This window comes from Polypterus senegalus, chromosome 4 (genome assembly GCF_016835505.1).
Source record: "Polypterus senegalus isolate Bchr_013 chromosome 4, ASM1683550v1, whole genome shotgun sequence".
NCBI classification, from domain to species: Eukaryota; Metazoa; Chordata; class Cladistia; order Polypteriformes; family Polypteridae; genus Polypterus; species Polypterus senegalus.
In genome coordinates, this window is record NC_053157.1 from 48,364,168 (window position 1) to 48,390,215 (window position 26,048).

At 38.9% G+C, this 26,048-nt stretch overlaps 1 protein-coding gene across 1 annotated transcript; it reads left to right on the top strand.

The window, feature by feature from the left end:
* Positions 1-491: 491 nt before the first annotated feature.
* On the top strand, positions 492-23,747 carry LOC120528568 (probable gluconokinase). Its single transcript, XM_039752750.1, has 5 exons — positions 492-634; positions 5,566-5,596; positions 18,060-18,146; positions 21,742-21,785; positions 23,169-23,747. Exons 1-5 carry the CDS (start codon positions 597-599, stop codon positions 23,509-23,511), a joined length of 543 nt encoding a protein of 180 aa, XP_039608684.1. The 5' UTR covers positions 492-596; the 3' UTR covers positions 23,512-23,747.
* The last annotated feature ends 2,301 nt before the right edge of the window (positions 23,748-26,048 follow it).

A 26,048-nucleotide genomic window follows, 5' to 3' on the forward strand; every position in this document is an offset into this window, starting at 1 on the left:
CACATGTTAGGTGGCCCTGAAAAGCGAGAGCAAACACCACTGGCTCCGTCTAGGGGGCAATGAACCAAAATCACACATTCGCATTTTTTATTTTTAAAGAACAGTTTACTACATTTGCTAAAATGTACCGATGTAACATGACAGACTGCACCACAGTCGGGAGCTCAAATGCCGCCGGGTCACTATCACCTGAACGCGGGATTGTGTGCAGTGACGCGGCGTCCACGCTTCGGTCCTGCCTTACCTGCTGTCCTGCCGGTTCGGTTGCACCGTCGTTATACTGAAATAAGCGGACTCGTAAATAAAACTACTGTCTTTAGCACATGTTAATATTGTACCACATGACCCCAAATGTTTTACGCTTAATTCATTGCTTTAAAAACATCAAATAATAAGATGACGGCCGACTTCCCCCCACCTTGCCTAGGGCTTTATCGTTTTATGTGTGTACAGCTTTATTGGGCGGGGCTTCTGAGTCCGGAAGTGCGCTCTGACCCAACAGCGTGAGCGCCGCTAACGAGCTGATTGTTCGGGACAAGAACTAACGGAATCCACGAGTGGGAAGGGAAGGTCCTGCTTCGTGAAAACAGACGGACATGATTGTCGTTTTAATGGGAGTGTGCGGCAGCGGGAAGTAGGTTTTGTTATCTTGTAATTTCACCTCTTCTCACTTCATTCTAATTGATCACCAGCTCGCCACAAACCGCCAGGTCCCGAACAATACAGCCGTGAAGGTACTTGCAGGGGTATAAATGTGTGTTTTTTTGTTTTCTTTTTTACTAACGAAGCCAGTAAAGATGGACTGAAATGATCGAATCATTGATGACACATGCGACGTGCTATTGGCGCCCCCTTCCGTCGATTTTGTTGCCAGTTAGATGGCAACTCCTGTTGCCAATACCAATCCACTCTCTGCCCTCCCCCCGTCTCCTACGCAATTTTCTTGATCGTCCCCTTTCCTCTACATTCTCAGAGACACAACAGCGTAATTCAAACCTGTCAATGAAAAAATAAATATACGGAATGAAATACATTAATGTTAACCACACTTGTTGTGTGCTGTTAATATCATCTCACCTTGCTTACCCGTGCTGTTCAAACTGCCAATTATATTGTGACACACGAACTACTGCACTTTATGAAATATCCACATATCACCTGCCTGAAATTCTGTTGATGACAGATCTGTCATAATTAGAGGTCAGACCATACTGGAATCAGCACGAGAGCACTTTTTATTTGTGAGGTGACTCGAGTGAACAGTTAACTCTTAAACTTGTTACTACACCACATATACATTCCTAGCTGTTAAACTCTCATCACACAACTCAGATTTTCCAGTATTTTTAGTCATACACTTTACATATGAATTTATGGTCAGCAGCTTGATTTTGTCACAAGTTGTTTGGATGGGCCCTTCCAGTATCCACCAGTAATGACTCAGCCAGAAGTACAATGCATATGGTGCCAACAACAACAATGAAGAAGAGCTCATTCAAACCTGCAAGATAAAAAGAAGAACAATTAATATGAGTGGCAGACCCAAATGGGCTTTCTTAAATGTTCAAACAGACGAGAGGCTCATGCAGGCATTTTGTCGCAAGCACAAATGCCTGTTTATTGTCTCATCTTTGTCATTCCATGACAGAATCTTCTTATATAATACACTACTGTGGTTATTCGTTTGTCTGTCCAGGATTTTAAATCACCTGTAGCTCGCAAACCATTTGACCAATTGACCTGAAATTTGGTACACATATACTATGTGACATCTACTATCCGCCTTCAGGGTGATGAGTGACCTCCAAGGTTATTCCTCTTTTTATTTTATTGTAGAATCCACTCCCAGCAGGGTATTCATGCAGCGCATGCGTACGGGCGCCGTTCTCATCCCTACCACCTTCGCCATTACTTCTCGTAACTCTTCATATCTTAAATCATTCTTGAGGCATATTGAAGACTTAAGTGCCAGCTTAAGTGAAAAATTAAAGAAAATGTACAGAGTAATTGCAACACAAACACTGACTTAATCAGTTTTAACGTGAACAGATGCAGACGAAAGAAGAGAAGAAGCAGACCGCAAGGGTGGAGAAAAGAAGAGCTGCTCAGGTAGCACATCAACCCCTGAGCAAACAATTGCTAAACGTACAGAGAAAGAGGATGAAAACTAGAAATGCTCAAGTCAAGTGTAACGTGCAGTTACTAGTGGAGTAATAAAACACAACCTCCATGTTGATTGGCTATTGACCTTTGCAATATGAAACTTTTACACTGCGTTGTGAAATAATGAGGGAGTCACGTAATGTGTCATCTCCTGCACTACTAGTTGTGTAACGTGATATTCTTGAGGCAACAGCACAATAGTGTGTCGCCAGCCTTAGGTAACACACCTCCATCAGAGGGTGGTAACCCTAAATAATAATAAAAAAGTCTTAACTTGCCATTAGTCAAGAAGGTTTATACCTAGCAGTTCTGTGATAAAGACTGTGTCATAATGCACGCTTAAAACCACACCGGGCACACATTCAGATTTGTTTTTACAGATGGTGCAGCAGCTAAAAAGCCCAGGTCAGCAAGTTCAAAATCACCTTTTAGTCCTAATCACGTTGGTCAAAATCCATTTGTTTGCCAGACATAGTTATACCAATTCAGGGTGGCATTGGGAGTAGGTCCTTGTTGGGCATGCTCGCTCTCGCAGAGGCAATGCAGTAAAGTGCTACCCAATAAAACTAAGCCTTTACTGTGTTCATAATTAATGTTCTTCTGTACTCTTTGTTTGTTGGTATTTATAAAATTTCAATTTCCCCTTTTCTTAACAATTTAAGAACAAGGCTGAATAAAAAATCAGTTTAGTGTGGTGGAGACTGGTTTTAAATTCCAGCCTGAACAGAAGATGAAGTGCAGACATGGAGATGCAAATTAATAGTGATAAGCAAATCACAAAGTTACCAGTACAGATAACCAGTTAACCTGGCAGCAGTTGTGTTTTACGGTGCTTATAAATAGTATTCACTCTGAAGTTTTCACATTTTATTGTCATGCAACATTGAATCACAGAGTATTGAATTTGGCCTTTTTGACACCGATCAACAGAGAAAACTCTTTAATGTCAAACTGAATATAGATCTTCATAAAGTGGATTAAATCAGTTGCAAATATAAAGCACAAAAAATGTTTAAAAAGTATTCACCCCTTCAAGTCAGTCTTTAGTAGATGCACCTTTGACAGCCATGACAGCCTTAAGTCTGTGTGGTCAGCTTTTTCTCTCTTTCTATCAGCTTTGGACACTGCACATTTTTCCCATTCTTCTCCGCAAAACTGCTGAAGCTCTTTCAAGATGCATGGGGACCACAACTGAACAGCCTTTTAAAGTCAAGTCACAAATTCTCAATTGGATTGAGATGTGGAATCTGACTCGGCAACTTGCAGACTTTCCTCCAGGACTTCCCAGTATGTTGCTGCACTCATTTGAAGCATTCCCACACTGCTGTGCTTCATTGTGGGGTTAGTATGTTTTTGATGATGTGTAGTGTTTGGCTTAAACCAAACATGCCGTTTAGTCTGATAGCCAGAAAGAGTCATTTTAGTCTCATTAGATCATAGAACATTCTTCTAGTTATGTAACTTCAGAGTCTTCAATGTGCCTTCTGACAAACACTAGCTGAGATATTGTGTTGTTTTTTCTCTTTGCTAATCTCTCTTTGAGCTGCAACTGTTGAAGCACCTGGGCAGCAGTTGTCGTATGTCCAGTCTCTCCAAACTTATCAACTGTAATTTACAAGAGACTCTTGGATGGCCTCCCTCACTTGTCTTCTTGTCTTATCGCTCAGTTTTTCTGGACGGCCTGCCCTAGGCAGATTTACAGTTGCGGCATATTCTTTCTATTTAATGATTGATTTAAGTGTGTGTGTTTGTATGTCAGAGTGTTCACTCTGCAATGGGATGGCACCTTGTCAAGGGACTGCCAGCCCTGAATACGCAGGTTTGGATGATGGATGGATACTGACTCACCACAAGCTGGACCTTCCAGATAAGGTGCATTTATATTATAATCAGTTGAAATCCCATTCAGGTGATCTCCATTTATACTAATTATATGAATTCTAAAACCAACTGGCTGCAGCAGTGATGATTTAGGTGTGTCATATTAAAGAGTTGTGAGTACTTATATGATCAATTATTTTGTGTTTTATGTTTGTAATTAATTTAGACCGTTTTGCAGGAATCTGTTTCCACTTTGACATTAAATAGTATTTTTCTGTTGATCAGTGTCAAAAGAACCAAATTAAATCCACTATGATTAAATGTCGTATAACAACAAAATGTAAAAACTTCTAAAGGGGTGAATGCATTTTATAGGCGCTGCATGTGAGTTTTAAAGCTGCTCTTATGATAAAATATTTATAAAGAAATACGACTGAACAAAATGACTATAGCTTAAGGAATACTACCCCACACTGCTTCAAAAGAAGATTCTTCTCAGTATATTTTAGTATGCACTCACAGTAATCACTATTGCAGCATAATGAGAGCAGGAAGAAGACAGCTAAAGTAATGACAACTTCAGTGAGCAGCATGAACTAGCTTCTAATTAAGAAATAGGCTTGATCAAAAAAGGGACGCTACTGCTTCCCTAGAGGAAGTGATTTAGTCTGTGGATTATAAATTTCAAACAACCTCAATTAAACTCAACTCTGAAAAGAGGTATAGGAACATACAACATAACATTCTCAAACTCACTTAATGCAATTCAGGATTGTGGAAGGCCAGCAGCTGTTCTGGTAGCCTTGGACTTGATGCCAGACCACTGCAGAGGCCACTCAAACACAGTTGAGTGTGGCCAATTACCTGGACCTGAGCTTCTTTAGAGATTCAATAAAGTGAATTCTAATTCTGATTAATGAGACAATTGCACTGTTTCTGCCATTGCTTTATTTTTTATGGACACAGCCATGTTGAGCTACAGTACCAAAGTTATGACACAGTGTTGGCTGCACATACCATAATTAATGTCATTGATGCATCTATCTAAAATGGGGCACATCGGACACATCATTATGTGGGCTTGTGGAAATCCTCAAAAATCATTCCATTGTGCGTGTGTGTACTTTTAATTCTTGTGCTTTAGATCCTCTGGATACTGACTTTGCTTTTGCTTTTAGTAGTGGCCAATGATAGGACAGATGTTTGGTTTCGACTTTGGTTTCAGTTAACATTTCCTCTCCTGGTCATCCCCATTTCTCAAACAGCCTTTTCTTGTGCAAGGCATAACAATTCTACATCTGTGACACAAATCATAACATTTTAAACATAGTTAAAATAAGTTTCAGCTTTAAAATGGACTGTGTCAGACTTATGTGTCAAGCCTTACTGCTGAATCTATCACTCAATCAGAATGTAATTCACAGAATTGTTAACAGCAATTATAACAAACAATGATATACACAATTACATATTTGTATTGCATTTAGTATTAATGACTTGAATTTTCCTCAAGCAGCACTCTAAAAAATCATTTAAAACTTGTTTCTTTTTAATATATATTTTTTTCTGTTTTGGTTTTAGGACCACCATTGGCTTATATCTTGCGAATAAGGTAAGGTTATGCCAGTTACTGATTAACTTAACACAGCTGGGGCAACAACACGCAGTTTTGTAATATTTGTGCCAAAGTGCCATGAGAGATGGCATCGCGCAACCCCATATATAAATTTTATAATGTAAACAGGTCATCCTTGTGATCTTGCGTGAGAATAATGTCACTGTCCCACTTAAGGTTGGGAGCATGCACTGATAGTGCATTGCTGCACCTACCATACGACAAACTACCTGGATTGGAACCCGAGTACAGTGGGTGACACCTCAGTGCCACATTGGAACTGTGTTTTTTTTTTTTGACAGTGGCTGGTTTGCCAATTCTGCCAACAACCCCCAAGTTTTTCTTGTAAATTGAAGGACCTGCTTGCAGGACTGGCTGCAGATTAACGTCATAGCCAAGACGAAGCAATTGCAGGTTAAGGGCCTTGCTCAAGGGCCCAATGGAGTAGAGTAACTTCGGCAGCCTTCCAATTCCTAGCCTTACAGCCACCATTTGCATGTCATAAAAGGGCAACTAAAGAAAAGTACCGTGAAAGTCGTCTGACACTAATAACGTCTGCTCCGGTACCTTTTTTAAACAGGCCAAACAGCCAATCTTAACAACTCAGAAAATATTTATTAAAATCAGTAGAGACTGAGAGAAAATATAAATAGGTGTGCAGAAAGATGTGTAACTGAGGTCTTATGAGCCCATCATTTAGGTGCTGGATGGTCAAAGCACTTCAGGTTATACTGAAGGACATTGCTTTTCATGTTTAACAAAAGAAATTTAACTTTGTAGTCTACTATCCTAACCTTAATTAATAAGCTGATAATAAGTTTCTTAAATTAACCATTATAATAGACAAGAAATCAAAACATAAAAGTGTAACTGTTTAGTTTCAAAAACAAGAAAATAAAAAATACAGCCAATATGGTTATTGATCATATTATTATTATTGTACAAATGATCATAGACAATAAATCAATTTAATTGTTAGTTGGGCAGATGTAATTCACTAGTACCACACACACCATCACAGTATCTCAGTAATGTGTGATCTCTTGTGACTTTTGTTTAGCAAGAGTACAACCATCCAGGGGGTTATACCCCCCCGATGCCTCACCATGTCAGAAATGGATTACGTGAGTTCAGAAATGGAATAATAAAGTAGACAGTCAGAGCGACCACACAGTGTTTAAGAGGAGTTTGTATGGTCTCATTTTTACGTGAGGCAGCACAGACAAGGGGCTTTCCTAACCTGTCCAGAAAAGGTCTCAACAAAGGCAGCCTGATCCGAAACTTGGTTGGCAGGCTTCATGGGCCAAAAAAGGAGATCTGATTTCAACAGTGCAAATATATAGTTATGCAAAGAAGCAAGTACTCCCCATGAAATGTTTTTTCATTTTTAACACAAGTGCACATATCACAATTTGATTTTCATATTCCATTGTATAATTTAATTAAACATAAATGCAAATCTCACATGTGGGAGTCCACCCCTACATTCATCATTACCTCAAATGCCTAAAAGTAAAATCACGAGCCCCCGATCAGGTTCAAATTATTAGAACATCATTAAAGAGGAAACTTGTTCTCTTATTTAAACCTCAGACATTTAGCTTTGTTTGCTCTTTGTTGTTGAAGTGTGTGTCATCTATAACCATGAGTAAATCAAAAGAGCTCTCTGAGGCCTTCGAAAAGGTTATTGATTCCTACGAGTTTGGAAAGAGACTTAACAAAGATCTCCAAACAATTAGTCTTTTTTCCATTATTTTTTGTTCACTGAATTTAAATCTGATCATTTGAAAGTGAATTACTACAGGGCGACATGGTGGCGCAGTAGTAGCACTGCTGCTTCACAGTAAGGAGACAAAGTTTTGCGTCCCAAGTCCACCTTTTGTGGAGTTTGTATGTTTCTCCCATGTCTGCCTAGGTTTCCTCTGGGTATTCCAGTTTCCTGAAACTGTCCAATGAAATGCAGGTTAGGTGAACTGCCAATGTTAAATTGGCCCTAGTGTGTGTTTTCTCTGTGATGGACTCGAGCCTGCCCAGGGTTTGTTCCTGCCTTGTGCTCAGTGTTACCTGGGATGGGCTCTAGCCAAACCCCCGTGACCCTGTTCATTACTAAGTGGGTTATTAAATGATATGACATGAATTACTGTCCTGGAAAAGTAACAGTGATGTTGTTACAGGAATAACAGAAACCTGATGATATCAGATCTAGTGCCATGGAGCTAACAGTGGCAGTACACATTATCAAAACAAATCACAATAAACATTTCCAAAACGTTACTGATGTAAACAGTGGCCCATTTGCTTGTGATGTGTGCTTTTTACCCATGGAACAGAAACAGAATGGGTTTGCAAGTCAAATAATTGCTTTAGACTTGCTCACACATTCTTAACCATATGACCCATTTGCAAAACAGCATCAATTGCCATAAAGACATTTTCTGATTTATAAATACCTTTAATAATGGCATATTATCCGGACTATGAGACAGCTAAGCATCTGCAAATCATGATCATACTGCCATCATACCAGGGAACCAGGGGAGAAATTATGCTTTTCTCCAGACCCAAAATAATCACTTCACAAAATATTCCTGTGAAAATATAAGCTACCATCCAGGAACATTTTGGCAAACTAAAGTTAAATTTCAGTGTTTTTCCTAAAAGGGTAATGGTTTCTGCCTTGCTGCTCTCCCATGGATCCCATTTTTATATCTGCAGTAGTGTTAGTGTTCTCAAGTGTACAGAGTATACTGAATTTCTTACTTGAATGTCTGACCCACATGTCACCACACTCCAGTTTTGTGAAGGTGCAGTTATGAATACTAACATAATGACACTGTCTGGGCTCCATTGGTAATTATCCCATGAATTTAAAGTGAAATTGGTTGGACAGACACTCTGGGGACAATTTAACTCTTCTCCCTTTTATAACTGCATATCTGACAGCAGTATAATGGAGCTCTAGAACCTTAGAAATTTCAAACTAAGATTGCTAAGTGACATTTTATAGAATTGGACGTGCTTCTACAATCCATGAGTCCACAGGTTCAGTTTATAGATTAGAGCCAAAATCTGTAGGATGCGAATAGGACAAGACTTCTCAAATGAACCTTCATTATAAAATAAACATTCACCCAGTGGGCTTTAAGTAACTCAAATCAGACTCCTTGAACAAAAAAGATGGGAAGAGTAGCAATTACATTTTTTATGAGGGAACAATGGATGTTAATGACATAAGTAAAACACTATGTAAAGATTCACAAATGATGAAAGAGGCTATACTAATACTAATAATTATTTAATGCAGTACAAGAAAAGATCACAGAAAAGTGTATTCCAGACCCCACTCTGTTTAATAAATACCAGTGGGACATGTATTCTGTACTGCCTAATGATGGCTCTGTATCTGAGAGTAAAATACAGCCTTAGGTAACTGGCACTTGTTTGTGAGTTATCTGAAAGAAATTCAAGGTCTTGGAAAATGCAGGAATGGGCAGATAATTTGTTAGCCAAAAAAGAAGGGCTTCAGCCATCAGATGCACAAGAGATTTTCATCTCTCTTTCATAACAGTGGGTGGCTGCTGACTGTGACCATGGCTGTCTGTGAGTGGACCACTTGCCCCACCCTTAAAACCAAGCTATATTTCTTTTCAGTATTCATTTCTGTAGGTTAATGGATTTGCTATAGAATTACTGTGGCCAAAACTATTAATTATATTACATTTTCAACCTTTGTTTTGTTATGCAAACATTTCAGTCTTTGTGCATATTAATACATTGGCTGTCTTGCTAGCATTTACTACTTCACTCTATTAGGCTCGAGTCACACCACATGACTCGAGTCAAAAAACATGTAAGTTATACAGTGTCATTGCCTTTGTGGGCGTTAGTCACATAAGACAACTAGGAATCAATTATGGCCTCAGAGACTGGCAATGTGTTGCATGTTGATTAGCACATGCAAATAAGAATTTCACTGTACTCTGTACAAGTGATAATAATAACCCTGTGAGCCTATTACATGATTTCCTAACAACGTTCATTTAAGCACAGTTTCAAATAAAATGTTATCACAAGGAGTCGGCAGCTAGAAGTACTTCCTGTCCGGTGGCTGTTGTGTCACCGCAGTGGTGTGTCATGGAGTTCTCTACTTCATCTTACTTTGCCTAAATTTAGTTAAGTCACTGGGCTCATATTATTGAAGTAGTATTATAAATTAACAGGGTCCACATTTTCTTTTTAAATCTTATGTTAACTATAAAGGTATGAGAAACATAACGCTAGTATGTGGCAACTGTGTGCGATTTGTCTGATACAGTTAACATACTGTATATAAATGCAATACAATCAAGTTTATGTTAAGTTGTAAACATTGCAAGAGTCCAGTGATTTAATTAAACTAGTTAGGAGATTAACATTTGTGTCTGTAAAGTCCCTTTCACACATACAGTTGTATTAACAAATAATTTACCAAGGAGGGATATGGGTAAATGTGAGTCAAAATGGCGTGACATTGGCGTGAACATTTCAGCACTTGTGAAAGAGGGAATGTGCCAGCACTGCTGGAAAAGATAACCTGGGCATTTTGCAGCATTTACTGTACTTTGCAAAAGTGTTGGGCACTTTAAATAGTTCACAAAATATTAGTCTTAAGATGGTTACTTTATTTCTTTTGGAATAATATGTCAAGAGCATCAAACATTTGCATAAAGTGAAACAATAAGATATTAAAACATTTTTAAAGAAAGGACATGTCTGATTTCAGCCTTGCACCTAATGCTAACAAGATAATCCCCCGAGTCTGTGACCCTAAAGTGTGTCTCATGATTCATTTTGGGAGGTACAAGGACTCATTATTGAGGTCGATTTTGTGGTTGTCCTCTATGTGTGACTGGGTTTTTCCTCCCACATCTCACTGCTGTATTCATTCACTGGTGACTAGCCTCACATGAATGTGTCTTTGTGTACTCTGTCACAGTCTGGCAACTGCCTTATATCCAATATGACTACTCTGAATTGGGGTAAGCACCTTTGAAGATGGATGGATGGGCATATGCATGTAAAATACACAAACAGAAACAGGACACATGTAGAAAGGCATTTTCACATGATCAGGAGGATGCAGAAATGTATTATAATTTTATACAAACTATGGAATCCGGGATTAGATAGATAGATAGATAGATAGATAGATAGATAGATAGATAGAGAGATAGAGAGATAGATAGATACTTTATTAATCCCAAGGGCAAATTCACATAATCCAGCAGCAGTATACTGATACAAAGAAACAATATTAAATTAACAAATGACTCAACAGTATAAAAACATCAAAACAACCACACATTTAAACTTTACTTCCTTTTATGATGTCTGAGAGTGAGTTCTCAGTTTTTTTATTTTTAATAAATGTGCAAAAACCTCAAGTAAACTTTTTTCATGTTGTCATTATGGGGTGTTGTGTGTAGAATTCTGAGGAAAAAAATGAATTTCATCCATTTTGGAATAAGGCTGTAACATAACAAAATGTGGAAAAAGTGATGCACTGTGAATACTTTCCAGATGCACTGTAGATAGATATATTTGTATTTGTCCTGATGGGGCATTTACCTTTTATTGAAGCTTAAGAAATAGTCAGTCGAAATAGTAAATCAAACAATTACAAATATGCACAAGAATAACTAAAACTTGGCTAAAGAGAGGAGTTTAGTTGCAATGAGGCTCTAAAAAAACTTGTTAACATAGGTATGACGTAGCACTGGTAGTTTCTTGACAAACGTCTACTGAATAATTCTTTTATTAAATGCTAGTGTGTTACAGAGAGGATGTGAATATTGTTCATAATGGCCATTAGTTTTGTCCTCATTCTGTGTCCTCCATTGCTACAGAAGGGGATCAAGAGTATGTTCCATAAATGATCTTGCCTTTTTAATTAGTTTGTTGATTTGGTGTGCCTTTCTTAAAATTATGTTACTACCCCTGGTGCACCACAGTGCAGGAAATCACCCAGGCCATCACAGAATTGTAGAACACGTGAAGGATGTCACTACCCGTATTGCAGGAACGCAGTCTTCTAAGAAAAAGAGAGTCTGCTCTGTCCTTTCTTATATAGCTCCTCTATTGTTACTAGAGCAACTCGGCTTGTCATTGCTATATACCCCAAATTTCTTGTAGCAGTTTATGTGTAAAATCCATATCCATCCCAGGTCTGTAGACTTGTCAAGTATTAGTACTAACCACTGTGTCGCTTTGCCAAGCCATACAACACTCAGTACATATGAGAGGGCTCAGTTTGTAATATGCTCATTTAGAGATTCTACATTAATAATATGAGTGCAGAATGTGCTGGGTTTCATTTGATATGTCTGCCTCTCCGTTGCTCTAATCTTAATCCTATTAAAATGTTTTGAGCTTAGTTTGACAAGTGAAAAAGAGTTGCATCACTTTAAATATAGACCAGGGGATGACAAGGGCTGAATGGAAAAGGAGAGGATGATCCAAAGCAGCTGGGACTGCTGGAGTTAGAATGTCAGAAAAACATCCTCTGGCACATTTTGGTTTGATGTTTATTAACACCAACGGTTTACTGATGATTCTGTTTTAAGATGACCTTGTATTTGCATGGGATTAATCATAGAAAAAATATTATCTATTTACTAATTCAATCTGTAATGTCATTTAATAGAAATAAAAAAGGAACCCTCTGAAATGCTAACTAAATGCTAACTGATGACCGTTCCATCCTTTGAACAAAACTTCACACTCTGTCTGATGCCTCATTTCAGCATTTCAGTTTGTATGACCAGTGTCTGATTTCAATTCCTCAGAGGTTTACTCAAGAGTTTTGTCATTGATGTTAGTATGCATGTCTGCTCATTTTGTATGTTTCTTTCAGTTTTATTGTATGTCAAAGGTTGGTGTTTGATTTTTTTTCCCCAAACAATCAACACAGGCATGTGTAAAGAACAAGGCCTTTTGACTGAGGCCATGCAGATTAACAATATTTAGTTGTAACCTATATTAATCTTCTTCTAAAGTTTTTCCCACTTTCATGTGGGGTTGCTTCATTGAACCAGCCTCCTCCACTCTCGTCTGTTGTATACTTCCTTGCCTGTTACCCCTTTGTCCCTTAGATCCTTCTTCACACAATCCAACCCCTTTCTCTTTGGTCGTCCTCATCTTCTCCATTCTGACTCTTCTTCCCCACATTGTTTACCTCTCTTCTCATGACTTGCCCATATCACTTTATCCTTCTTTCCCTGTTTTCTTTGAGATTTTCCCAGCTTTAACTGTACCTCTGATTTTCTCATTCCTGATGTTATCAAGCTTTGATATTCCACACCTCCCTCACAACATCCTCACTTCTGTAGCATCCAGTTTCCTTTCTTGCACCTTTTTAACTGTCCACGTTTTTAATCCATAAAACAGTGCTGGTCTGACCAATTTTATACAACTTACCCTTCACTCTTGCACTAATTTTTTGGTCATATAACACTCCACGTATCTTTTTCCAGTTTTCCCAATATAATTGCATTCTATGGTTTTCTTCTAGATCCCGCTCTCTATCCTCTCTTATCTCGAGATATTTGAACTTTTCCTCCATTTTAAGCCTTTCTCCCTGGAGGTTAATTAAAATAGCCCTCTTGTTCTTGTTTCTTAAATCTCAATCTAATAATTAATAACCTATATAAATAACATACATAATAACATTATTATAGGGAAGAAAAATAAACCATCATAATGTTAAGTATACTTATATATATTTTTCAAGTTATATTATTTTGTGCTTATGCAACACCATCTAGACATCATGTGACCCATCTAGTCACATCAGTGATGCTGTGGCCAGTGCATATAAATTTGGCACTCAAGAATCTCAGAATTATCCCTCAGTGGATAAACAAAAGATTCCCTTGCATTTCGCAGTAGCTTAGGCTACAGTATGTCCACATTACAAGCCTCATTGCTCAGTTCTGATGTATTGCTCAGATCGGACTTGCATATCTTGACAGTTCGCATTCAGTGACCTGTACCTAACTGTAATGTGAACGAATCTGTCCTCCGAAACAGCATACATGCTGTCACAAACATGACCAATAGACATATAAAGGTTTGGGACAGCCACCCATGTATTATGCCCTGGCTGCAAAAGGTTAAAGTTTTCAGAATGTGACAATGCGCACATTGATACGGTTATGCACGAGTCATCTGCATCGTCAACAATAAAAAAAATCATACAGTTAAGTCCATAAATATTTGGACAGTGACACAATTTTCAGAATTTTGGCTCTCTACTCCACCATAATTGATTTTAAATGAAGAAATAATTACAAGATTGAAGTGTAGGCATTCAGCATTAATTCAAATGATTTCACAGATGTATTTTATGAGTCGTTTAGGAATGACAGCCATTTTTATACATGATCTCCCCATTTTCAGGGGCTCAGAAGTTTTTGAACATTAGACTGACAGGCTGTTCCACAGCCAGGTGTGAGCAGTTTCTAATTACTTCATTAACGATTAAGCAGGTGCAATGTCTGGAACTGATTCCAAGTGTAGAAGTTGCATTTGGAAGCTGTCGCTGTTAACTCTAAATATGAGGTCCAAAGAACTGTCCATGCAAGTAAAAACAGGCCATCGTTAGGCTGAGAAGCCTTTTAGAGAGAGGTGAAACATGAAGAGCGGTCAAATCAACCATCTGCTACACTTTTAAAAAGAAGGAATGCACTGGTGAGATCATCAACACGTAGAGGCCTGGACATCCATGGAAGATGACTGTGCTGGATGGTCACAGAATTCTTTACTAGAAAATTCTAGACCAAACATGTATTTCCTGAGCCTCCCTTCCTGGCATACAGACAACCACCAAACCTTCAGCAACTAATTGTCCGAAGCTCCCTAAATGAACCGATAGAAAATTGCACATCTCCCTGCCTACAGAAAAGATATAAAACATGTGCCCACATCTACAATACAGACCATATAGTTATACCACACTGCCGACTTGAACATCACATAAAGGGATCATTTTCCTGCGGATCATCTAATGTGGTCTACCTAATTCTCTGCATGAAATGTCCTGACACTGCACTCTATGTGGGAGAAACTGGACAAACACTCCGCCAGAGAATGAATTTACACAGGTTCTACATTGAACGTGGCAACACAGATGTTAGCGTAGCGGCCCACTTCAACAGCCATGGACACTGTGAGAGGGACTTTAAAGTCACAGTGCTTATGGGCAACTTCAAAACACAGCAAGAGAGAAAAGAATGGGAAGTTAAACTCATGTTAAAATTTAATACATTACAACATGGCTTGAATAGAGACAAGAGTTTTATAGCCAGGTATAAGGACTGTTTGCATCTCTCAGACTGACACAGATAACCTGTCAACAGACCCACATTGTTTTGAAAAACTCATCACAGACTTCAAAGAACTTTGTTGGACAGTTATCTTATCCAAAGATCTTGACCATACATTGTTCTTCTCTCTCTTGTTAAATTAATCTTAGCCTGAATGAACCTATTAATTTTTTACATTTAAGATTTTTCATTTAAAGATTTACCATTGTTGTTTCTTGTCCTAATGTGTGGATATAACAGGGAACTTCAGTTTCTGTATTACATCTTGCCTGAAGAAGGGGCCTGAGTTGCCTCGAAAGCTTGCATACTGTAATCTTTTTAGTTAGCCAATAAAAGGTGTCATTTTGCTTGGCTTTCCTCTAGAAAATATTTTAAAAAAACCAGTGCAATTCTGGAACTGTTTTCTTCAGACAAATGAAATTAAGATCAGTATGTACCAGAATGATGAATAGAGAAAAGTATGGAGAATGGAAGGAACGGGTCAGCATCTGTAGCATAACGCATCATCTGTGAAACATGGTAAAGGCAGTTTTATGGCATGATCGTGTATGGCTGCAGATGGAAGTCAGCTGGCAGAAGTAGCAGGATGAATTCTGAAGTGTACTAGGCTATACTATCTGCTCCAATTCAGTCAAATGCTACAAAACTTACAGGACAACACTTCACAGTAGAGATGGTCAATGGGTCAAAACATACTGTGACAGCAAACCATGTGCTTTTCAAGGGAAAGAAGTGGAATATTCTGAAATGGCCAAGTTTGATGCAGCATGCTGACAAAGTACATGTGTACTGAAGTGACTTTAGCTCCTGTCACACTTTACACAACTGTTGTTACAGTTGTGCCTTTGTCCAGAAACTGCTCCATAAGCTTTATGACCTTAGTCACAGAAAGTCTTTCTCCCGTGGGACAACTGGAATCTGTTTATGAATAAGGAGTGGCATTGCACATGTACTTTGTCACATGTCGATCAAATACAAGAAGCTCTGCAGTCTATTTGTGACTTTATGCTGTAGGAAGATGAATAAATAAATCAAGGTAAATAACACTTGATCTGGCTTTTACAGTACAGTATATACGTAACATGTTTTTTATATAAAGACCATCACAAAACATAATGACAAGATTTTGCTCAAAACCTTGGCAAGCGCTGTAAGCCCTGCAATTTCATTGAAGGACATGTGTGGGGCACACTGACAGGCAGGATGACGCCCAACCTCTTGCTGCATCCAAACAGTGCTGTCTTTCGCCTTTATGCCTGGTGCAGCTGCGTTCTTATGTGAGAGGTGACGTTTCAGGGGAAATAAAAGTGAATAATGAAACAAAACATTGACTTTTACAAGTACCATGAATATACACCAAATGTTACAGACTCAAATAAATCAAATGTATGTTTTTATTTTATTATTATAATAATAATAATAACATCCGCTCACTACTCAAAACAGTTCACTGCATCAAAGACCCGGAATTGATAATCAAGGTTTTACTGTTTATGAAAAAAATATTGTTAAGAAGTTGTCAAATATTTGTAATGAAGTAACATTATCACTAATACAGCTACATATACAAATATGGTGTAGAGCACTGCTCCATTTACCAGCACACACTGCAACTCAGTTTGTAGGACTTGTGTGGCTTTCACATGTCATGGGAATATGAAAAGCAAGCACCGGAGGTTTATAATGTTTCCAACGTTGTCGTGTTTATATGTAAATTTAGGGATAAATACGAGATAGCTATTGATTTCCTTAAGTGGTCCAGAGAAATAGACATAATAAGTTCAACCCCAAATGATTTATTTTTTTACAGTATTATATTTTTGAATTGGTGAAATGTCAATGTCATGTGACAATTTGGCTGAGGTAAATTTACATGGACTTCAAAGAGTGTATTTGTGTTTTTGCACCTTTATTTCTTATCATTTCTTTATTATATTATTTGATGTTGCAGTTTTAAGTTGTGGTTTTTGGAAGTTTTCTGTATGACTATGACCATATTGTTTGCGGTTGCTATGCTCATTGCTGGTCAGATGTATATTGTGTCATCATGATCCACCTACATTGTGATTCTGATTTTCAAGAATTGAATCCTTTCTAAAATACTTTTTGGTAGAGGTATTTAACAAAATAAGTTTTTTTGCAGAAGACAATTAGATTGAAACCTTTATGTATGATTGTGTCCTTGTTTTTTGCACTCTGGTTCTAGTGTGTCCTTTTAATCTCTCCTCATCGCTCATATCCCTCAGCCCTCAAATATGCCTAGTCACTCTTTTCTGGACTCTTCTACCACTGGTGTGTTTTGTTTTGTTTTGTAATGTGAAGACCAAAACCAAACACAGTACTCCAGATGAAGCCTCTCTATTGAGATATAAAGCTTAAAGGAATACTCCACCTAAAATATTCTATTTTTTATATATTACTTGCCTCATGTATGTGTGGTGACATTAAACATATTCCAGCAAACATTTCAGATAGCAGAAGTTGCATTCTACATTTTATTCAAGAATCATAACTCGATTTAGGACATCTAACCATATTACTTCAGTTTTCACAGGCTTTCCATTATGTTTAGAGGCAATGACTCCTTAGATATAAAGTAACAAATAGTTTAGCACGGTGGCGCAGTGGTAGCGCTGCGGCCTCGCAGTTAGGAGACCCGGGTTCGCTTCCTGGGTCCTCCCTGCGTTGAGTTTGCATGTTCTCCCTGTGTCAGCATGGGTTTCCTCCGGGGGCTCCGGTTTCCTCCCACAATCCAAAGACATCCAGGTTAGGTGGATTGGTGATTCTAAATTGGCCCTAGTGTGTGCTTGGTGTTTGTGTGTGTCCTGCAGTGGGTTGGCACCCTGCCCGGGATTGGTTCCTGCCTTGTGCCCTGTGTTGGCTGGGATTGGCTCCAGCAGACCCCCGTGACCCTGTATTCGGATTCAGCGGGTTAGAAAATGGATGGATGGATGGATAAATTCCATAAAAAAATTATTTTATCTTGCTCTATTATTTTGTAATAGTCTTTACAAATATTGCAACATGTATCTATGGCATCCTTTTATGTGCGTGGAATAACTTCAAATGTTTCATTTTTTTTAATCTGTCTTTTACAGCTTGGATGGACATTTCATGATGCTGATGACTATCATCCCCAAGCCAACAAAGTAAAAATGGCTAACGGAGTACCATTAAATGATCAGGTAAACTAGCTGAAGCAGAATAAACTGTGCAGAACACAAAAACACTGAACACTTATTAACCTGCAACTAAGAACTGTAAGACGTCCTGGAACTCTTGGGTTCCTGGACTTGCACTGGGAACAGAGGCCCGTCTCAGCAGGGTCAGAATCACAGTTGGAACAAGTCATGCATGCAGGCCAAATACAAGTCAGGGAGATATGAGAGGAAAGCTAGAGTACCAAGGCACAAATCCATGCGGACACAGAAAGAAAATGCAAACACCACAATGACAGCAACCACACAGAGAGTGGACCTAAGAGTCTAAGAGGTATGAGAGAGCAACACTAAATATTGCAGCACCCCAAACTAGCAGTAATCCATATTTATTTCATATTATGCATTACCATTGTTCTTCTACTTCTCAAATGCTATTGTGTGGGTTTGGCTGCCTTGATGAGTCTCCTCCATCTTTGTTTATCCTCTAAGCCTTATGCTCTTAACTCCCTCTCCTTCCTCAGCCAGTCCTCGACCTTCTCCCTGTGACAGGTTTTCTAACGGAATCTCTGTCTCCCTCTTGTTTTCCCTACCACATGCCCATTCCATCTCAATCAAGCTTTTCTAACTTTCTTACTGATCTGTACCATTCCCACACCTCTCCTGACCTCTTCATTCTTCAGTCTTGCCTTCAGTAAGATACACAAAGGCCACATCAGCATTCTCATTTCAGTTTCTCTTCCTCTCATTTCATTATTTAGATAGATAGATAGATAGATAGATAGATAGATAGATAGGATAGATAGTTTTATCTTGGTAGAGTAATATATAAATTGCTCTACTTTCCCCTATTGTATTATTAATATGCAGCCTTAGAATGCCTAAACTCACAGACTTACCACTGTTTATAAGATATTATTTTATATAACTTCTCCCCACCTTCCCTTCTATATCTATAACCTCAGGCAATTAGATGTAGTAAAAACACAAGCAGGAGTTAAGTTACACATAAAATAATGTATTACTGATAATATTCATAAATAATAACAAAATGCAAAGTACATTTGAATATTGGCAACCATACAACCTGATCAAATGGTGATGTGTAATTCAGGTGGCACACAGACTTGTAGTTACTTAAAATGTCTCTAGTTAAGGCATCGTTGGTGCTCAGCTTTCAGCCACATGTCTGTTCAATATGGCTGCTGAGCTGTGCTCTTCATTGTGTTGTCTTCATCATCACAGGTTAGCAAGAGAGATGCTTCTTCATCATATGTTGGTTAGAGAGAGAGAATGTGGTTGAGCAAGTACATTTATAGATGTTCTCTCCAATTCCTAGAACCAATAGGACATCATGGTACTTACAGGCCTCTGAGACAAGCCAATTCCAAACAGCCATATCTCAGACCAATGGGAGAAATAGTACATTTAACACCTGCAACCCCCCCAAGACCATATGTTAAGCTAACCTGGTTTAAGACACATCCCCCATATCCTGTCATAAAATTACAAAGAGACAGTCGTAAAAAGGGGGGATGGGGCAAACATGAATACCTCTCACCACTTGGTTTGCCTAAATTATAAATAAAGACATACAAAACATTTATCAAGTTATATGCAAAATCCCACATCACAACAGATAGATAGATAGATAACTTTGAATAATGTTAGCATTTACTCCCCCGGGTGGAATTGAAGAGTCGCATAGTGTGGGGGAGGAACGATCTCCTCAGTCTGTCAGTGGAGCAGGACAGTGACAAAAGTCTGTCACTGAAGCTACTCCTCTGCCTGGAAATGACACTGTTAAGTGAATGCAGTGGATTCTTCATGATTGACAAGGAGTTTGCTTAAAAGACTTAAAGAGATATAGTTATCATTTATAATTACATTTCAGGTGCAATTATCTATACATCAGTGTCAATGATGTTACATCACACAACGTCTATTTGGTGGGGACGTCAAACTTGATGATTGCAGTTGCACGATTAGTTTCACAGGGTATGTTAAATTTAGTGACTTCCAGCAGTGTTTCACATCAAGTATCACAAGCTCGGCCCTTTTTTCTGGCAGCCAATAACATGCCGCTTGACAGGTTTGGTAACCATGTGAAGAAATTACTTGTGGATATCTTGGAGGCATTTTATGATCTTCTCAGTATAAGTAATGAGCTTTGGCTCCACCACTTATCCTTCCCTATGCCCACCTCTCACCACAGTAAGTGAAAACATTATCAGAAGGAAACTATACCTTGTATTTGTGCACATCCAAGAAGCGTCAACATTCATTGGTGCTGATATAATTGTGGCTTACTGCTAGAAACATAAGCCGATGTCCTTAACAAATTGCCAACCACTATGTCATTCTTGCCTCCTAATCATCCTCTGTCCCTTACTGGCTGACTATCGCTCTCACCCATTCACAACCTAATAGCTAATGTGTGGCGAACATACTGGCACAAGAAATGACTGCTGTCACATCATTCATGTGGATGCTGCAAAGTGGTAGTGGTTGATGTGGTTCTTTACTTTATCTGTAAAGCTCTTTGACTATTTAAATGTGTTAATAATATTATTATTGTTATTATTAGCTACTTAAGGTAATACTAGGTTGTTGTACCGTGTTAGCCATTACGAATGTAGAGAAAAGCCAAGCAAAATGACACCTTTTATTGGCTAACTAAAGATTACAATATGCAAGCTTTCGAGGCAACTCAGGCCCCTTCTTCAGGCAAGATGTAATCAGTGCATTACATCTTGCCTGAAGAAGGGGCCTGAGTTGCCTCGAAAGCTTGCATATTGTAATGTTTTTAGTTAGCCAATAAAAGGTGTCATTTTGCTTGGCTTTTCTCTACTTAAGGTAAGAAAGACAAAAGTTTTGAGGCAAGTTAAAGTTTCCAGTGGCTGAATATAGAACGACCAGAGGAGAGAATGCTTACAGGACAGTTTCTCCCCCAAACCTTCCATAATCAGGGTGTCCCGGCTGGGCACACTAGTCACCCACCACTGTGGGGCAACATATTGATTAAAACATGCAAATAAAAATTTCACTACACTCTGTAACCTATAATATATTGATCCGGTAAACTATATAAAACATCTTGATTTGGCAGTGACTAAAATATAGGCAGCCTAGTGGCTTGTTGGTCATAACTGTTCCCTTTCATGTCAATTGTTGTCCATGGTGTTGAACCCAAAGATGTACGTTTGAGGTTAACTGGTGATTCTGAATTGGCCCTGTGTGCAGAAAAGTGTCGAGGTGTATATGAATAAGCTGAGCAACTGAACAATCCACCTTCAGGGTTCTTCTAGAACAGACTCTGTTCATGTCACCAAGAATTTGATTAATCATGTTTGAGAAATTTATGTTGTGTTACAATTATAAGATGTCTGTGTAATACAGGCATCTTATTTAGCAATGTACTGGAAGAAAAGGTCTCAAATGATAATTTGATAATTTGTCATCCTAAAGATTATACAAATAAAAGCTAATGCGGTACAAAAGATATAAAGGCACAAATATAACAATAGCTTTGTGAAAAAGTGCAGTGCTCAATTTTGCCTTTAAACTGCAATTGAATAGCGTTTCTGGGATGATAATAAAAGAAATTTTACTTTTTCAACAGGACAGAATCCCTTGGCTCCTTGTTTTACATAACATATTGGTTAGGTAAGTACAGTGTTCTTTTGCTTTCTTTTTTTTTTGGAATACACCCGTCCTTTTCCTGATGTTTATTTTTCAGTTATTTATTTGTCCCTCTATATCACTTTAGCAAACTATAATAAAGATCATTACCAATCATTATTAGTAGTGATAATCAGCCATTGATAAAATCAGTTTATATACTATGTCAAAAATGTGTTTTCTTTTTTGTGAATACAAGGGTGGCACCGTTAGTGTTGACAACACAAATTGCTCAGCACAAGTCTGATTCCTGCCTAGAGTGCCTGTTGTGCAGAGTTTGCCTATTTTTCATTTAGATGCAGCATTCCACTCCTAGTCAGAAGACATGCTCTTAAAGCTTATGTCACATTACGTGACTTCTATTTGGTGGGTATGTCACTCTTGACGACTTCAGTAGCTTATCCCGTTGCCTAAATATGTCAATTTATATTCAAATCATTGGGCAGACCAAACTAACTGACTGCATGATGATTTTCTAGCCCAGTTTCACAATTCAAACATATTGATGTGAATAGATATAAAGTCACAGTTCAGACTAGTGAGTTTTGGTCATTTACAAAAGCACTCCTCAATATGGCTTGTTTTCATCACCACATACCTAGTTAAGCAAGTGCAGGGTTGTAAGAGGTTGGTGTTCAACCCGGCTACATGGAGGACACTGCACTAGACACATGTCTACGCTCATCCATTAAACTGAGCAAGCATCTCTTTTCCATTTTTTCAAAGAAAGCCAGGATGTCTACAGGAAAAAACGGGCTTGATTTTGGATGGCTGATACTTTATCGTCATGCCAGGGAGTTGCCAGGAATCTGTTGTACCGAAACAGCCATGCTACAGTATTAATAACATCTATACACTGCAGTATAAACTGCACCTAATATCTAGGTGATATTACATGCCTTAATAATTCAATTAATATCAATTTTTTTGTCACAACGTTTATTAGTGGTCTTGAGCTGCTCCATTTGTGTAAGTGAAAGCTTGGGGGAGTTTTGTGTTAGATGTGTGTGAAAGGGCCACATCCAAAATATGCAGAAGGCAAGTGGACATTGTTTTGAAGTTAAATTACAGAGGAGTATGCTTAATGATTAGTATCATTCAATATTAACTGTCATAAAATTTCAGTCAATACTGTGCTTACAGTTTGGCATTTAGCTAAAATAACAATAGAGAGTGTAAGCATGCTACATTGTCCCTTTGAGTAAATAGTCACGTTCTCCTGGCTACTCTGCACCTCACATGGTACTAAACAATGGTTAGATGGCTAAAGTAGTAGACTGATGGTGTTTTTATCTTATATGATGCTCAGATAATTCATATGAAGGTTCCCTGTTAAAACTAATAATCCTCTTCTGTGATTAAATGCAGGGAAATGCATTCTGGGAATCATGCTGTGTTAGCCTGTTCAGCTTTGAAGAAAGCCTACCGGCGCATATTACTTCGAGGGTCAGTGGCTCTGCATGGAACCTCAGTGGAGGAAGCCAGCACACCAAAAGACATCCTGTTTGTTTATCTTCATGCATCAGATGAGCTCATCTCTCAGCGACTTGCCAAACGAAAGGGACACTTTATGGCTGAAAGTTTAGTGCCATCCCAGTTTGCTGTGCTGGAACCGCCCACATCCCCAGAGCACTTCATCACCGTGGACACAGAGAAGAGCATAGCAGACATTGTGGCTGAGATTGAAAAAGCACTGCCTGCCGATTTGTAACCATGGAAACTGTCTGCTCATCCAGCCGACATCACAACACAGTTCTGTGGGGCCTTTCCTGAAATGGAGGGGCATGAGACCTGAGGCCCTTCTAGTTCTTGAGCAGCTAAACTGAAGTCATGGTTGCCAAGTACAGGAAAAGGTCACCAAGCATTTATATTAAACTAGACATTAAGCCCATTACAAGAACGGCCGCTAGAACAGTAGTGCATAAACATTAGTAGGAACAGTCTATATTAAATGGCAAGGGACCCTGTATGTCTCCCTCCCATGTACCAATCACAGCCCGTTTTACAACGCACTTAGTCACCAAACTTGTTTTGTTGTTCTTAGACTAGGAAATACTACTACTATATTTAAAAACCCGCAAAGTCGTGAATCCGCAAAAAGTGAACCGCGAAGTAGCAAGGGATAACTCTATATATATATATATATATATATATATATATATATATATATATATATATATATATATATATAGTGTGAGGGACGGCCGCATTTCAGTCCAGACAGGACGTCCCTCAACTGGAAAAAACAGCCTTTACAGGACACTACATCCCCCGGAACGCTAGATGGCAGCTCCCCTGAATAGAAATGGCTCCTTGGATTCCCACAGGGCAGCATGGGACATGGAGTCTGTCTCTTCAGCCCTGTTGGGTGCTGTGGGTGCTGCCAGGGGGAGCTCACCAAGAACCCAGGGACTCTTATGATTTTACACCACCCCGGAATTGCTTCAGGGTCACGAGGACGGAAGCCTGCAGTACTTCCAGGGCACTTTAAGAAGGAAGATGTGGTGTTGACCCGGAGAAGAAATACTTCCGGGTCATAGATTTTAAAAGGACTGTGGGAAACCCCAGCAGACGGAGCCGGAGTTGGTTGGTAGTGTGACGGAGCTGCTGGGAGTTGGAGGATTGTTAAACGTATTAATTATTGAAGAATTGTGGAGGTGTGGTGCTTTGGGTACTATTATTGAAGAAATTATTATTAAAAGCTTCTTGGTGTTTTTACAAGTGTGTCTGGGACGTCTGTCTGGTGGGTTCAACGGGGCAACAGCGACCTCTAGCGTCCACTATATATATATATATATATATATATATATATATACTAGCAAAATACCTGCGCTTTGCAGCAGCGAAGTACTGCCTTAAAATTTTTATTAAGAAAATTAAACCTTTATAAACTGAGGGAAAATATACCAATAATTATTTGTTAAGGCTCTCTTTGTATACCACATTGTGAGTTCGGCCCTCCGGTTGTAATATGACCAAGCAGTGCACTGAGCTTACTCTTAAGCATGCAGCGTACAGTTGGCCATGTGAACAGTAATCTTGTTTCAATTCTCACAGCTTGGATTGCTGCTGTCATAATCAGTTTGAGTTTCATGGTTTGTTTCAATTACGACAGTATTTACAGGACTTGTGTTGAAATGACATTCAGCAGCTGTCAAACGTTGTAAGCATACAACTGGTTTCATTGATAACTTCACATCCAGCTTTTGAGAGTTAAACATTCATAAACATCAAAGTGTCCACTACTGAAATCGTCACCTGTGAATCTAAGATGTTTAAGAGGCATTGGCGGTTGTCCAAAGGTGTAAAATATTTGGCCATTTCGGTACACTTGAAAGCGACAACTGAACAATTCAGCGGCAGCCATCAACTCACATGCAGAACCATAGGTGAAGGGCTTAAGCATTTCACTCTTATAGTGCTCCTGTGTCGTATAATTATCTCTTGTACCGTCATCAGTCCACACCTTGAACCTGTCCCAGTCATTCAATACATAAGACACAATGTTCCTCCGGATATCAAGAGTGAGTCTGATATGGCTGTGCAATATGTAACAAAGAGAATGGAAAAGGTAGGTGCCATGTCTGGGCATGGAAACCACTCGGTAAGTTACAGTTCTTTGATCGATGGTGATCACCTCGATAGACATGTTAATGGGGGTACGGTTGGAACGATAAAGGAAATGGGTACCTGAACAATGTAAAGTAAATCTAAAATACCTACACAATAACTATAATCGTAATAAGCGAACAATAAAACAGCGGAGAAGCCGTGGATTAAATAAAAAGGCTGTAGTTATCAGCAGGGAGACGTGAATCCCGTGGCAAAGCAAGTAAGGGAATGTAGAGACCGGAGCGACGGACGGCCTTATATAGGTAGGCAGCCAATAACGTGGGAGGCATTGAGATGGGGGACCCAACGCCGCCTCACACGGTGACCGAGCTGCAGGCTATGGACATATATATGTACGTAAGTAGGATTCAGTTAGCGTTGGGAACCTGCGTACCAAATTTCTTGACGATGGGCCCATAAGTAACAAAGACCGTTGGAAAGTTCAATATGGCGGCTGACAGTGGCATCATACCACCTAAATAAGTATGTTCATCGGTTTCAGTTAACGCAGGGAAGCTGACTACCAAATTTTGTGAAGATGGGGCCATAAATAGGAAAGTTCAAAATGGCGGACGTTGTCGACCATTATGACCGTTACGCGTAGAATTTCGAAATGAAACCTGCTTAACTTTTGTA

What these genes read in the sequence shown, in the direction of transcription:
- LOC120528568 (XM_039752750.1), top strand. Translation starts at nt 597, where the DNA reads ATGATTGTCGTTTTAATGGGAGTGTGCGGCAGCGGGAA. An exon ending in GCTTATATCTTGCGAATAAG is followed by an intron (nt 5,597 to 18,059) that starts GTAAGGTTATGC and finishes TGTCTTTTACAG; the next exon opens with CTTGGATGGACATTTCATGA. An exon ending in TTACATAACATATTGGTTAG is followed by an intron (nt 21,786 to 23,168) that starts GTAAGTACAGTG and finishes GATTAAATGCAG; the next exon opens with GGAAATGCATTCTGGGAATC.